At 53.1% G+C, this 14,630-nt stretch overlaps 1 protein-coding gene across 1 annotated transcript in view; it reads left to right on the top strand.

Moving 5' to 3' along the window:
* LOC133356729 (decorin-like) overlaps positions 1 to 14,630 on the top strand; it is a 43,834-nt gene that overhangs the window by 17,941 nt on the left and 11,263 nt on the right. Inside the window, exons 3-4 of the mRNA XM_061574377.1 lie at positions 2,247 to 2,359; positions 4,078 to 4,291. Of these exons, the coding sequence (XP_061430361.1) occupies positions 2,247 to 2,359; positions 4,078 to 4,291 (327 nt within the window). The remainder of the gene's footprint in view (positions 1 to 2,246; positions 2,360 to 4,077; positions 4,292 to 14,630) is intronic.

Raw genomic sequence — 14,630 nt, 5'->3', positions numbered from 1 at the left:
TTGCTGCCTCTTCAGATGTAGAACGTGGAGCTTCCAGCTTGCAGAACGAAGCTACCCCGGTCCCTACGTGACTTTACTGAAAGAACCAAAGAGTATGGATTCATGCAGTTACGAAAGCTTCAAATCAAGATCAGGTTTTGTTTTGCTGGATAGAGGGCTAAACGGGTAAGTGGGTGGGTGAGCAGGTGGGTGAGTGGTTGAGAGGTTGGGTGAGTACGTGGGTGAGCGTGAGGGTGAAAAAATGGGTAAGTGCGTGGATGGGGGAGTGAGTGAGTGAGTAAATGGGTGCGAGGGTGGACTAGTTTGTGGGCGTGAAGGTGGGTGAGTGAGTGAGTAAACGTGTAGGTGAGTGGATGGGTGAGAAGGTGGGTGAGTAGTTGGGTGAGTCGGTGGGTGGGTCAGTGAGTAAGTGAGTCAGTGGGTGGGTGAGTGAGTGAGAAGGTGGATGAGTCTTCTTGGTTCTTTCGGTAGTCACATAGAAGGGAAGTAATACAATAATAAAAATAAAACACAATAAAATAATTCTCACGACGTTTCGGCCACAACGCAAGCAGCCGTCCTCAGGTGAAAACCAGGTTTATTATTTTATCACTTCCCTTCTACGTGACTTTACCGAAAGAACCAAGAAGATGAATCCCTGCAGTCACGAAAGCTTTAAATCGAAATTTAAAGGTGGATGAGTGTTTGAGATTGTGGGTAAGTACGTGGGTGAGTGAGTGGGTCAGTGTTTAACAGGGTGGATGAATGGGTGAGGGAGTAGATGGGTGAGTAAGAGTAAGTGGGTGGATTAGTAGTTGAGTAAGTGAATGGGTGAGTTTGCGAGCGAGTGGTGAGTGGGCACATTCCTCATTCTCTCAGCGTTTCCTACGCAGCTGTGAACTATCTCTCTCTGCCCCCTCTCTCTTCCTCTCCGCCCCTATCTCTTCCTCTCCTTTCTCTCCCTTCCTCTCTCTCTCTCTGTGCTCCCTCTCTCTCTCTCTCTATCCTTGTGGCTCTACAGTATTCGTTACCAGTGAGCTCGGAGGCTTCACATGGTTCGTAGGCACAGCCGTAGCGAGGGGTAGATTGGACATGGTGTGCCGGCTTTGTCAATATTTTCCATGTCACTGAATCGGACAGATCCGATGGAATTGTTACCTCCTGTCTCACTGTCTCTCTTCTCTACCTTGCCTGTTTCCCCGTGTCTAGTGCGTGTGCCCACTCTCTCCTCGTGTCTCCTCCGAGTGTCTTCTTCTGTCTCCCCGTGTCTCCTCCCCCCCCATCGCCTCTCTCTCCCAGCGTCTTTTTTTTACGATCAGTGGAAACAAGAAGATGCTCGGTGTATTCGGCACTTTGCTTCGTTCATCATTTCGTATTTTTTTTTTAACGGGGCTTTATGTAACCCTCGCTCGCTCGCTCTCTCGCTCACTCTCTCGCTCGCTCTCTCACTCGCTCTCTCTCTCGTTTTGTCGCTCATTCTCTCGCTCACTCTCTCATTCTGTACGTAGCCCCCCTCGCAGTCCGACGGCCTCCGACGGGTAGCTCATAACAGCATGCAGAGCTCCCCGTCATCTGCCACCGAGCACACGGCCTCCTCCATCGCCCACTGCTCCTTAAAGGCCGGCACGGCGTGGGTCAGCCGCGCATGGCGGAACTCCAGCCACTCCACTCCACATGTGCGTGGCAGAGCGACGATCGTGATCACACATCTGGTCCTCATGTGTCTCCGTGTGTCTCCCTGTGTCTCCTGCCAAGGTCTTAATTTGAAAAGGAACATGAAAGAGAGAGGCAATTATGCGGATGGGGGGAGGGAGTTTGAGGAGAGGGTTGGTGAGATTTGGGGGTTGGGGGGTGGGCAGAGACAGAGAGAAATTGAGACAGGAGACACGGAGAACCACAGAGAGAGACGTGAAACGAACGCTGAGACAGACACGTGAAGAGAGACAATGAGAGGGAAAGAGACAGAGATACGGACAGATGCAGACACAACGATCCCCCATATAGCCTGTTATAGACTGTAGGGGCAAGTGCTGTTAGCGAGTAGCGCCTATGAAGGCCGACACGGCACACGAGGGGGTGGGTGGTCAGCACCACGACCGGACGCCTTTGTCTCCCCAGTGCTGATGGCTTTATTACGCACCACTGTAGATACTCATTTGAGGCTGAGTCGACCTAGGGGAAGCCCAAAACATGGGGTTACCCAGGAAGTTTACCGCTTTTGCCTCTGTGAATGGCCCTGCCCCTGAACTGCCCCCGTGAATGCCCAGGCCTGAAGAAGGTTCCTACGAACCTGTCCCCGGATCTGCTTATCCTGGATCTGCAGAACAACAAGATCAGCGAGTTGCGTGACGGGGACTTCGACGGACTCAAAGTCCTCCAGGTTAGTAGCAGCAGCAGTGACAGTAGTAGTAGCAGCAGCAGTGACAGTAGAAGTAGTAGCAGCAGCAGTAGTAGCAGCAGCAGTAACAGCAGCAGCAATAGTAGCAGTCGCAGCAGTAACAGCAGCAGCAGTAGTAGCAGTGGCAGCAGTAATAGTGGTAGCTGCAATAGTAGTAGCAGCAGCTGTAGTAGCAGCAGCTGTAGTAGCAGCAGCAGTAGCAGCAGCAGTAGCAGCAGCAGTAGCAGCAGTCATAGGAGCAGCAGGAGCAGCAGGAGCAGCAGCAGTAGTAGTAGCAGCAGCGGTAGTAGCAGCAGTAGTAGTAGCAGCAGTAGTAGTAGCTGCAGCAGTAGTAGCAGCAGGAGTAGCAGTAGTAGTAGCAGCAGCGGTAGTAGCGGCAGTAGCAGCAGCAGTAGTAGCGGTCGTAGTAGCAGCAGTAGTAGTAGCAGCAGCAGTAGTAGCAGCAGCAGTAGCAGTAAAGGCGGTAGCAGCAGCGGCAGCAGCAGCATGCCATCTCACCTCCCCTCTCGATTCTAAACTAAACTATTTATTTTATTTCACCAGGTAAGGCCCACTGAATTTTGTAGCTCTCTTTTAGAAGCGACATGGCTGACACAAATGACAGCTCAACGCAGTGGCTTGTTCTCTTTTGGACATTTATGGCAGCAGCCAAAGACTCTAAACGCGTGGTGATGTTGACTCTAAATGTGGAAGGGAAAAACGGTGGACCAGCAGAAACATACACGTGGTCACTGGGAGAGGCACGGAAACTCCCAATTTACAGCAGGCGTCAGGGTCGAGATCGAAACCGCGGCCTCCTGCATACCAGGCGAGGTTGTTAACATATCCTAGCCACCACGTGGTGGCTAGCAGGGTGGACAACAGGGGCGGTTTCTTCATTAGGGCGATTGGGCGACGCACCACCAATGTCATTCAACCACAGAGTCACGCTAGCCGTCACTGCAGCCTCTGGATATAGTCCAATCAGCATCATGTCACGTTCTGTGGAGTACCGCCTCTTTTTGGGCGATTTCACTCCGGCTGAGAATCGCCCCGAGTGGCCCCATAGACTTACATTCAAAGATGATTTTTTTCGAACGGGGGCGCTGCAATGCATTCTCTATGGCTTCCGGGAGGGCTCGCCCTAACGTGCTTACGTCATCATATGTGCTTACGTCATCATACGTAAGCACGTTTCATCCAACAATATAATTTGTGGCCACCTAGTGGAATCTTTAATAAAATAAACTTGAGTGGTTTGTTTTAATAGTGAGTATAGAAACAAACAAGATGTATTGTAAGAGTCACTTTATTTTTCATTAATATTAAAGAAGTGAAGTTGCCTTTACATGCTTAAGCTGTTAATTTATCCATTGCATGGGTAGACCTTATCCTTATCAATCATCCAGACATTTGCCCCCCCTGAGAGATTTTGCAGGAGCCGCCACTGGTGGACAATGCGGGGGTGGAGGGTGGATAGCGTGGTGCCCTACCCACACCTGTCACCCACTTGTCACCTCCGCTCCCCTCTCACCTGCCCAAACCTCTCACCTGCCCACACCTTTCACCTCCCCTCTCACCTACCCAAACCTCTAAACTACTCTCCATTCTCACCTACCCTCCCCTCTCACCCAACTCTCACCTACCCCAACTCTGACCTACCCTCCCCTCTCACCCAACCACATGCCCCACCCACTTACGCCCCCCTTCAACTTCACCAGGTGCTGATCCTGGCGGGTAACAATATCGAGTCGGTATCAGCGGGCGTGCTGGCGCCGCTGGCAAGCCTCGAGCGCCTCCACTTGTCGCGCAACCGCCTGGCCGTGGTGCCCCCGGCGCTGCCCCCCACGCTGCTCGAGCTGCGCCTGCACGAGAACCGCATCGCAGCAGTCGGAGCCAACGCACTCGCAGGGCTCTCCAGCCTCATCTGCTTCAGTGAGGGGGGGGGGGTCGGGGGGCACAGTGGGTCAGGGGGGATAGTGGGGGTCTAAGTGGTTGTGTTTGGGAGGCACAGGGGGGATAGTGGGGGGCTAAGTGGCTGTGTTTGGGAGGCAAAGGGGGGGTAGTGGGGGGCTAAGGGTTGTGTTTGGGAGGCAAAGTGGGGATAGTGGGGGTCTAAGTGGTTGTGTTTGGGAGGCAAAGGGGGGGTAGTGGGGGGCTAAGGGTTGTGTTTGGGAGGCAAAGGGGGGATAGTGGGGGGCTAAGTGGTTGTGTTTGGTAGGCACAAGGGGGATAGTGGGGGGCTAAGGGTTGTGTTTGGGAGGCACAGGGGGGATAGTGGGGGGCTAAGTGGTTGTGTTTGGGAGGCACAGGGGGGATAGTGGGGGGCTAAGGGGTTGTGTTTGGGAGGCAAAGGGGGGATAGTGGGGGGCTAAGTGGTTGTGTTTGGTAGGCAAAGGGGGGATAGTGGGGGCTAAGGGGTTGTGTTTGGTAGGCACAGGGGGGATAGTGGGGGGCTAAGGGGTTGTGTTTGGTAGGCAAAGTGGGGATAGTGGGGGGCTAAGTGGTTGTGTTTGGTAGGCACAGGGGGGGTAGTGGGGGGCTAAGTGGTTGTGTTTGGGAGGCAATGGGGGGTAGTGGGGGGCTAAGGGGTTGTGTTTGGGAGGCAAAGGGGGGATAGTGGGGGGCTAAGGGTTGTGTTTGGGAGGCAAAGGGGGGATAGTGGGGGGCTAAGGGGTTGTGTTTTGGAGGCAAAGGGGGGATAGTGGGGGGCTAAGGGGTTGTGTTTTGGAGGCAAAGGGGGGTAGTGGGGGGCTAAGGGGTTGTGTTTGGGAGGCAAAGGGGGGATAGTGGGGGGCTAAGGGTTGTGTTTGGGAGGCAAAGGGGGGGTAGTGGGAGGCTAAGGGGTTGTGTTTGGGAGGCAAAGGGGGGTAGTGGGGGGCTCAGGGTTGTGTATGGGAGGCACAGGGGGGATAGTGGGGGGCTAAAGGGGTTGAGTTTGGGGGGCACAGGGGGGATAGTGGGGGTCTAAGTGGTTGTGTATGTGTATGGGATAAACAGGGGGGGTAGTGGGGGGCTAAGGGGTTGTGTTTGTGAGGCACGGGGGGGATAGTGGGGGGCTAAATGGGTTGAGTTTGGGGAGCTCAGGAAGGAAATGACAGAAATTATCCCGAGCTGAACAATGCATAACTGCCCCCTCCTCTGTGTGTGGAGTAGGGGTCACTTAGAAGGGATGTCAGAGGTAGATCTGTGATATCTGCTTTCACAGGCCATTCTGTGGGAGTGCAAACGTTGGGGGTGTTTTATAATCACCCCCAACGTGGAAGCTGTGAGCACACAAGACCACACAATGAGCCACCGTGTATATATCGTGTAGTTGCATCTAAATTATGTACAGTGTATGGTATGTATGTGTTGTGTATATTACGTATATAGTGGGTTCACTTGAGATACACACTAATTCAGGAGGCAAGACGTTTATTCTATGACCAAAACGGGGTAACTGCATAATCAGTAACCACAACGGGATAAATACATAACCGGTAACCACCACGGGGTAACTATATAAACGGGTCAGGTCAGTCGGCACAATGCCTGACCCATGATACTGAATATGAAGACCGGTGACCGAGGAGAAGCCGTAGAACGGTGGGCTCCATTCCAGCAGACAGCCCCAATGGGTCCCCGGGACCTCCCTTTTATGCCCCCCAGCGTGGTCTGACTCCACCCTCGGCCACGCCCCTTTCTGGAACTTACCAGAAGATTTTGGGCCATACGCCACGTGTCCCTTCTGTCACCTTTGGCCCACATCCTTACCCTGTCCTGTCATGTGCCCTTGCCAGCCAACCGGGCTGCTACATCCTCAGATACCCCATGCCCCCTAGGGACCCCTTTCCATGACATAGCGTACCCTTCTGGTAGTGAGGGCTACTCCACTCCCAGTTCCCCTCTCTATCAGTAACTGGCGCTCGGCACCGTAGTGACCAATTATATGTCACTAAACGTGTATATTGTTTATCTATATGCTGTCTATATTGTTTATCTATATGCTGTCTATATTGTGTGTTGTGTGTGTAGTGTATAAAAACAAAACATTAATAAAAGGTAAAACTAGGCTAATGCCAGAAGCTCCAGGGAAACAAGCATTTACGACGTCTCCTGGCCAAAACCTATTTGGCGGAGCCAAGGGATTGAACCTGCACCCTCGGGGTTCCTCCAGTAAGGGCAAAAAGCCACAGAGTGGTCACGTGAAATATTGGAATACTCGCCAAGAAGAGGCTGCCACTCCTATGTCGAGAGCTGGACTGGTCCCGCCTGGACCTCTGGTATACAGGAGGTCAGGTTCTGGCTCCAGTCACTATGAGGGGTGGACAGTCTTCCACTGGATGCAGGAAACTGCCAAACAACAGGGAGTGGTTCATCTTTTTGTGGGACTGTGCCGGTGAGGTGTGAGAATCTCTAATCCCCCACAAAAGATTAACCTCAGTGGAGTCATGCAGGTGTAATAAAGGTCGTTGAGACAATGTCTGGAATTCAGTATTCTTTATTAAGTTTCTTTCACAGCTTTCACAATACTCGTTCCTCTGCTCTATGGCTCCTTCATGCTGTTGGCAGACAGCATGAGAGGGAGAGAGAGAGAGAGGGAGAGAGAAAAACTGCCGCGGCCCGCCACGTGGCAGGCTCCGGACCTCCGCACCGGCGTGACTTCCACCTTCGTTCCTCCAAGCTCTGACCACGTGCTGTCCGTCTCCGCCCCCTTTAATCCCTGGCCCACGTGATGTCTCGCAGCCAATCCTCAGCCACATCCCTGGAACCTTCCAGATCCCACTCTACGGCCCCAGGGCCACGCCCCCAACTCGACTCCCCGTTGGTTGCGGGCTGAAGCCAGCAGAGCCAATCATCCTCTTACAGGTGTAACCTTCGCATTACATCAGGGCCACGCCCCTGGCTCGACTCCCCATTGGTTGTGGGCTGAGGCCGGCAGTCAATCATTATCATCCAGGTGTAACCCATTTATCACCCCCCCCCCCCCCCCCGTGTAAAAAGTCAGCCATCTCGGCTGGGAAAAGGGCGATGGGCCAACCCCTGTGACTAATATTTAGGGCGATAGTGACGCGTAATGAGGTAAGATTAGTAGGGCGCCGAACAACGTGCAGTGCGATGTAGGAGCAATACAACATTAGGGCGCCAACTGTAGCGCGGCATAACAGAAGGGGTTACAGGTAAAACATGGCAACGGTGTTAATGAAATGGGAGCAACTTTGATCGCGTGCGCGACGCTGGTCCCTCTCCCCCCATGGAGCGTGGTCATCTCGACAATTGTTCAGTAGGAGGGGGCAACGGAGGAGGAGCGGGTTCAGCGTCGTCCGTGGATGGAACGGGCCTCGTAGGAGGCTTCTCGTCAGGGGCCTCGACGCTCTTCAAGGCCTGTGTGTCTGCAGGGGGTAGAACACGTCCCCGCTGGGGATCAACTGGCGAGGCAAGTGGCACGTCAAGCACATCAGACCCCGGCAGGTCGGCAAGTGGGGATGAAGGGCCAGTGCGTGGTTTGAAATAAGGTTTCAGATGCGATGAGTGGACATACCAACAACGCAGCCCGTACTGGATGCGAACACTTTGGGGATTCCGGACTTCTATTAGTCTCACAGGCCCTCGCCAAGGCCTGTGCAGTTTAGGGGACGTGCCCACAGGCACCTGAGGGCAATAAAGCTACGCCGCGTCGCCCACCGTCCAAGGCATGCCACGTCGCGATCGACGCGCATATCTCTCGTTCCGTGCCTGTGTACGGGCTGTTGCACTCCTGACGGCTTCCCGCGCCTCCGTAACACGCCGAAGTGAGTCACGGACCTGATCAGGCAAGGAAGGGGAGGGTTCCTTTCCCGCTGTACCGAGTTGCACAATCAGAGGCACGTTTTCCCGCCCATACATAAGAAAAAATGGGGAATACCCCGTGGACGCGTGCAGGACCATGCGGTACGCCGACAGAACGCCAGGTATGTGCAAGTCCCAGTCGGTCTGCTTTTTGCTCACCATGTGACAAAGCATGGCCGAAAGGGTACGGTTAAATCGTTCCACCATTCCATCCGTCTGCGGGTGGTAAGGGGAAGTGCGGATTTTCTTCATACCCAAAGCAGTGCATACATCCCGGAGCAATTTAGAGGAGAAGATACGTCCTTGATCCGTGAGTAATTTCTCAGGAGCCCCCTTATCCATCACGTGTCCATTCAAGAAAGCCTCGGTGATCGACGAAGCCGATTGGTCGGGTAAAGGCCAGGCCATAGGCCAACGAGAAAAATATTCGACCCTGACCAAGAGATACTTATTACCCCTTGCTGACGGGGGAAACGGGCCGAGGATATCTAGAGCAACCAGCTCATTAATACGAGATACCTCGATCGATTGCAAGGGTGGAACGTAATTTTGACGTGGCGGTTTCTGCTTCACACAATCTTGGCATGCCCAGATAGTTCTGGTGATATCCGCCGTCATACCCGGCCAAAAGAAATCTTGCTGCATCGTGAGCAATGTCTTCTGCACGCCGAGATGCATCAGCTTGTCGGAGTGCAACGCACGGATAAGATCATGGCGAAGGGACGATGGCACAACAAGGCGTGAACAGTCCGACAACCCGTCCGTGCACATCAGCAACCCTTTCCAATCAGTATATAACTGCGATTTTCCCCCCGAAAAATGAGATCTTGGCTTTCCGACCAGATCCCGCAGTGGAGCCAACGAGGCATCCGCCCTTTGTTCATACAGCCACACCAAGTGCGGCAAATGCAGCGTGCCATCGGCCCCAACGGGCGTACACTGGCCATCATCTATTGGCATCGCATCCATAACTGGACAGGGAGGGGTGGGCGGCACTGCGCAGCAATGTGTACCCGTCAAACAGACGCAGGGAGGATTCAAGGGCAATCTGGAAAGAGCGTCTGCATTGCCGTGGCAGGTACCTTTACGGTATGTGATATCAAAAGAAAATTCCTGCAACAATTCCAACCATCAAGCCAATTGTCCAGACGATTGTTCCAATTTTAGCGAGTATTGCAAGGCAGTGTGGTCACTGCGCACGAGGAATTTTCTACCATACAGGTACGGCCGGTACTGGTGAACAAAATGGACGATCGCTAGCAACTCCCGACAAGTGACGCAATAGCGCGTTTCGGCGGGAGACAAAACCCTGCTGCCATATGCCACAACTCGTTCAACACCGTCCTTCCGTTGCGACAAAACATCACCGATGTCGGTGTCGCTAGAATCCGTGTCCAGGATGAACGGTTGGGAAAAATCGGGGTAGTAGAGTGTCGGGACGGTGGCCAAGCAATCCCGGAGAGACTGGATAGCCAGTTCCTCTTCCGGACCCCATTTTAATCTGATTCTTTCCCGTCAGGACATTGCAGAGGTTTTGCCAACGTCGCGAAATTCTTAACAAACCGGCGATAATAGGATGCAAAGCCTATGAACCATCGCACGTCACCCACATAAGTGGGCGTCGGCCAATCACGAACACACGACGTATTTTGATGGTCAGTGGACACACCACTAGAGCTGACGATGTGTCCGAGGTAGCGGACAGAACGTTGCAACAAATGGCATTTTTTTAGTTTAAATTTGAGGTCGGCCGATCGCATTCTTTGAAAGACAGCCTCCAGCCACTGAAGGTGTTCTTTGAAGGTGCAACTGAATACAATAACGTCGTCCAAATATATGAGGCACGTCTCCCACTGTAGCCCCACCAGCACCAACTCCATCAGGCGCTGGAATGTCGCCAGCGCGGCATTCAAGCTCATGGGCAGGCGGTTAAATTCAAACAAGCCCTGCGGCGTGCAAAACACCGTTTTCGGCTTCGACGCATCATCGAGGGGGAGTTGCCAAAACCCCGATGAGAGGTCGAGAGTAGAAAAGAAAATGGCCCCCGACAAGGCGTCCAACAAATCGTCCATCCATGGCAAGGGGTACGCGTCTGCCACGCATATTTTATTCAACCGGCGAAAGTCAACACAGAACCTCAATCCGCCATCCTTCCTTTTAACCAACACCACTGGTGCGCCCCAAAGACTGTTGGACGGCGAAATAATGTCGGCCGCCAACATGTCGTCTACCACGCCACGCACATGCTCCCTTTCCGCAGGGCTCATGCGGTGCGGGTGCATACGTATCGGTCCTGCCGCACCGGTATCAATATGGTGTGACAAGAGCGAGGTGTGGCCCAAATCAGTCATCCTTACTGAAGATGTCTGCGTATTTTGACAATAGTGAATGCAATGCGTTCCGCTGCGTGGATGACAAAGACGTGTTCTCACGGCACAATTCGGCAATCCATCGATCGTCCGAATGAGTGGCCCAAGACACGCTGGCAGCCATTACTCTAGGTTGGTCCCCATCAAGGCTAGTAAAGTCGGTAGTGGCATGGGCCAATACTGCACCCGCCGGAACGACCACTCGTTACGGGCCCCCATTCAACACTTGTAAGAATAGGGCCTGCCCAGCCCGAACGATAGTCTGAGACGCGACAAGGGAAAAGGCCTTAGCCACGGAGTTCGACGGGAACAGTAACACACCCGCCGCCCCATCCGCGGCCTCCAACCGCTTCCGGTAGCGCAGCGGGATGAGCATCTGTGTACCCGGGGGTATCTCCACAGTGACATCGGCCAGCGTGTGAACGGCGTTCCCTGGAGGCGGCCGGCCCCACAGGGACGGCAAGAAGAACATCCTAACGCCCCCAGGCATCTCTAAACAACCCTGATCCAGAAGGATTTTGACAGGCATCCGATGAAGAAAATCGGTACCCAACAAACATGGAACCGCCAGCGATCGCGAAATAAGAACCGAACCGAATGCGGCAACATTCCCAATGGCAATGTGGATATCCACCCGTCCTATGATACCCATGCCACCCCCATTAGCGGCAATGCATGCGTCATTAGCCGGTTGGACCCGCGACGCAGGGATGGATAATAGATGAAAAATCACATCCGAAATGATGCTCGCCAACGCACCGGTATCCACCAAAACACGCACATCTACCCCTTGAATCGTGCCCGGCACCGTGGAGGATCCTAATGCGGCTGCAATCACCCTTCGAGCCAATTTTTTCCTGCATAACCGTGTGCAGTACCGAATCAGCATGCCAACAATTAACATCAGATAAACCTACAGGGGTGCAAGTCTATGCGTGAGGTGTTTGGACCTGCCGGGTGCCCGACGCGGCCTGACTTGCCCGAGAATGATGTCGATCCGCGTCCGGTGGAGGAGATGAAAGAAGGCCCGACGGGAGCTGCAGAGGTCAGAACCGGCGCCGACAATCGCAGGCGAAGTGGCCCAGTCGGCTACACTTGAAACAAGTGGCGGCAGCCCGACGTTCGGTCGCCTCGGCCCCCGCTCGTGACTGCCCAGCCCCGTTGCGCTGCGTGTCCCGCTGGCGTTGTGGGGTCCAGCAAGGAGCAGCAGCCACCAACTCGTCGTTGATAGACTCATCCGGGATGTGCATGACGCGACGTAGAGCCCATCCCAGCGGTTCACCATCCTTTTTTGAGTCCCCCGTCCAAGTCGCCATCTGGTCCCAATGTCGCAAATTGTATTTGGCATTTAAACATCGCGCCGCCCAACGAGACGTCAGCGACTCGTGGCCGCACACCGGCAGCGAGATGTTTAACTCCTGCGATAGTTCAATCATTCTTGCAAGAATGAGAGGGTCCACGAGATCGGCGGAGGACTCGGGATAGGCGGCCATAGCGAGCGCTAATAGCGCACCATGGTACGCCAAAGGTGTTTCTTCCGGCCCTCGACGTCGCTGCATACATTTTCTATGAGCAACCGATGGTGGCTCGTAAAATTCCGCCATTTCAGCGAAGGCGTCCTTTAGCGCCTTCCTCCTACTCGCCAGGATGGAGCGGTAACGGCCAAGGACACGTCGTCCAACAGCGTAGGTAGAGCCTCCAGTGCCTCGGACTCTGTCCACCGCACCGATCGGAAGGCGGATTCGAATCTCCACGTAAATGCGCTCCAGTCGCCTCCGGCGACTAATTCTTTAATATGAGGAAGGCGATGGCTGCGGCCACTGTCGGAGTCCTTGGGCGTGCCCGTTCCCACCACCCGCACAGCACGCGGCTCCGCCAAGATGGCGGCCGCCGGCAGCGTGGCAGCGGCCCCGCCCAAGATGGCGGCCTCCTCCTCCGCAGCAGGTGTAATGGCGAAAGCAACCCCCCGTTGGGAGGTCAAGGTCGTCCACACTCGGATGCGATCCACGAGGCTGACCCAGGGCGGCAGACAACGCGACCACCGTCACGAGATTAAGCATCACCGCACAGAGAGACTCTATCTGATCCGCCACTCGTCGCCACCCTTCGTCCGTAACTGAAGACGCCTCCGCGCCGGCCTGTCGTTTTTGCGTGGCGTCGGGGAGAGCAGCAGTCGGCAGCAGCGGTCCTGTTGCGCCCAGCAGCTCGTCCTCGTCCGCATCGTCGTCCTCTTCCGACGGTGGGTCCGGTGGGTTCCTTTTTTTTAGGTGCTTGGACACCTTGGATGATGGTCTAAACAGTCTTAAAATTTACTTCTGACTCCAATGTAATAAAGGTCGTTGAGACGTCTGGAATTCAGTATTCTTTATTAAGTTTCTTTCACAGCTCTCACTATACTCGTTCCTCTGCTCTATGGCTCCTTCACGCTGTTGGCAGACAGCATGAGAGGGAGAGAGAGGGAGAGAGAGAGACTTCCGCGGCCCGCCACGTGGCAGGCTCCGGACCTCCGCACCAGCGTGGCATCCATCTTCGTTCCTCCAAGCTCTGACCACGTGCTGTCCGTCTCCACCACTTTTAATCCCTGGTCCACGTGATGCCTCGCAGCCAATCCTCAGCCACACCCCAGGAACATTCCAGAGCCCACTCTACGGCCCCAGGGCCACGCCCCTAGCTCGACTTCCCATTGGTTGTGGGCTGAAGCCAGCAGAGCCAATCATCCTCTTCCAGGTGTAACCTTCCCATTACATCAGGGCCACGCCCCTGGCTCGACTCCCCATTGGTTGTGGGCTGAGGCCGGCAGAGTCAATCATTATCATCCAGGTGTAACCTCACATTACACAGGTAAGGCCGATGAGTCAGATGTTTCCTATGGCCTCCTGTCACAGGTGCTAGCTAAAGTGATCCCTCGGGAAAGATTCATCTTGTTCGGTGACTTTAATGCCTGAGTGGGTCATGACGCTGACATCTTGGCTGAATTTATTGGAAGACATGGGCCAGATCAGCTCAATTACAACGATAGGAGGTTGCTAGACTTTTGTGCAGTGCATGGGCTTTTAATTACCAACACACAGTTACATGACCAGGAGTCGGCGCTATTTCCTGTTCGCCTTCGGGTTCGACAGGGATGTTCTACATTATTTAATATATTTTTCGACCATATAGCTTGAGAAGCTTTCCATTGCTGTAAGCAGAGGAATTTCCATCTAGTACAGATACAATGGGAGGCTGATCGATGCCTGGGTGCAGTCAAGGGATGGCTCCCTATTGGTCAACTATATATTATATATGCTGATGATCTGGTGATTGCTGTGCACTCAGAGAAGGAAGTGGAGGCGCTGTTACTTTACCTGGAGTTTGCTACTTAATAGATGGGGCCTTACCATCAGCCCCTCCAAAACTAAGCACCTGCCTGGGTATTTTGTAACATCAAACACTCCACCCCATCAACTCCCCATTGTGGAGAGAGTATAGAGGTTTCCATAATACCTGGGCAGTTTTCTTATGACCAGAATATGGATTCCTGCTGTCACGAAAGCTTTAAATCAAGGTTGTATATATTGTCTTGAAATATAATGAAAATAAAATGAAAGTAACATGTAATTTATTCGAATTTATGCAATTTTGCTAATCAGGATTGTCTTCGTTGTCTCGGGGTGTATTAACAATCGTGATAATACGTATACATATATGTAATTTATTCAAATATGCTAATGTATGTGATTATCATCATTAGCCTCGGTTTTGTTGTCTCGGGGTGTGTTTCCAATCGTGATAATACAATGATTCTCGCTTTAACTTTCACTGATTATGTTTTAGTGTGTTTATGTCAGGCCTCAGAATTAAGATCTCACCGCAGGATATAGTTCTTATAATTAATATTATGCATGAACTTAGGAAGGAACCACTCTGACTCTTCTGTGTTAAGCAACTTTAATATCTAAAAACACTCTAATATGCGAACACTTATGCTCGGAATTGTCAACACAGTACTCCTGGAGATGTCCTACTCATTGATCCGTACAATTAACCCTCAATGGTTACGTTTGTTAAAACTCAGCAACAGAACAATGGGCTAATTTCTCAAAGTAGAGCGA

This window comes from Lethenteron reissneri, chromosome 55, assembly GCF_015708825.2.
Source record: "Lethenteron reissneri isolate LAM-NWPU_2019-01 chromosome 55, ASM1570882v1, whole genome shotgun sequence".
NCBI lineage: Eukaryota > Metazoa > Chordata > Hyperoartia > Petromyzontiformes > Petromyzontidae > Lethenteron > Lethenteron reissneri.
This window is presented reverse-complemented; position numbering and strand designations above follow the sequence as displayed.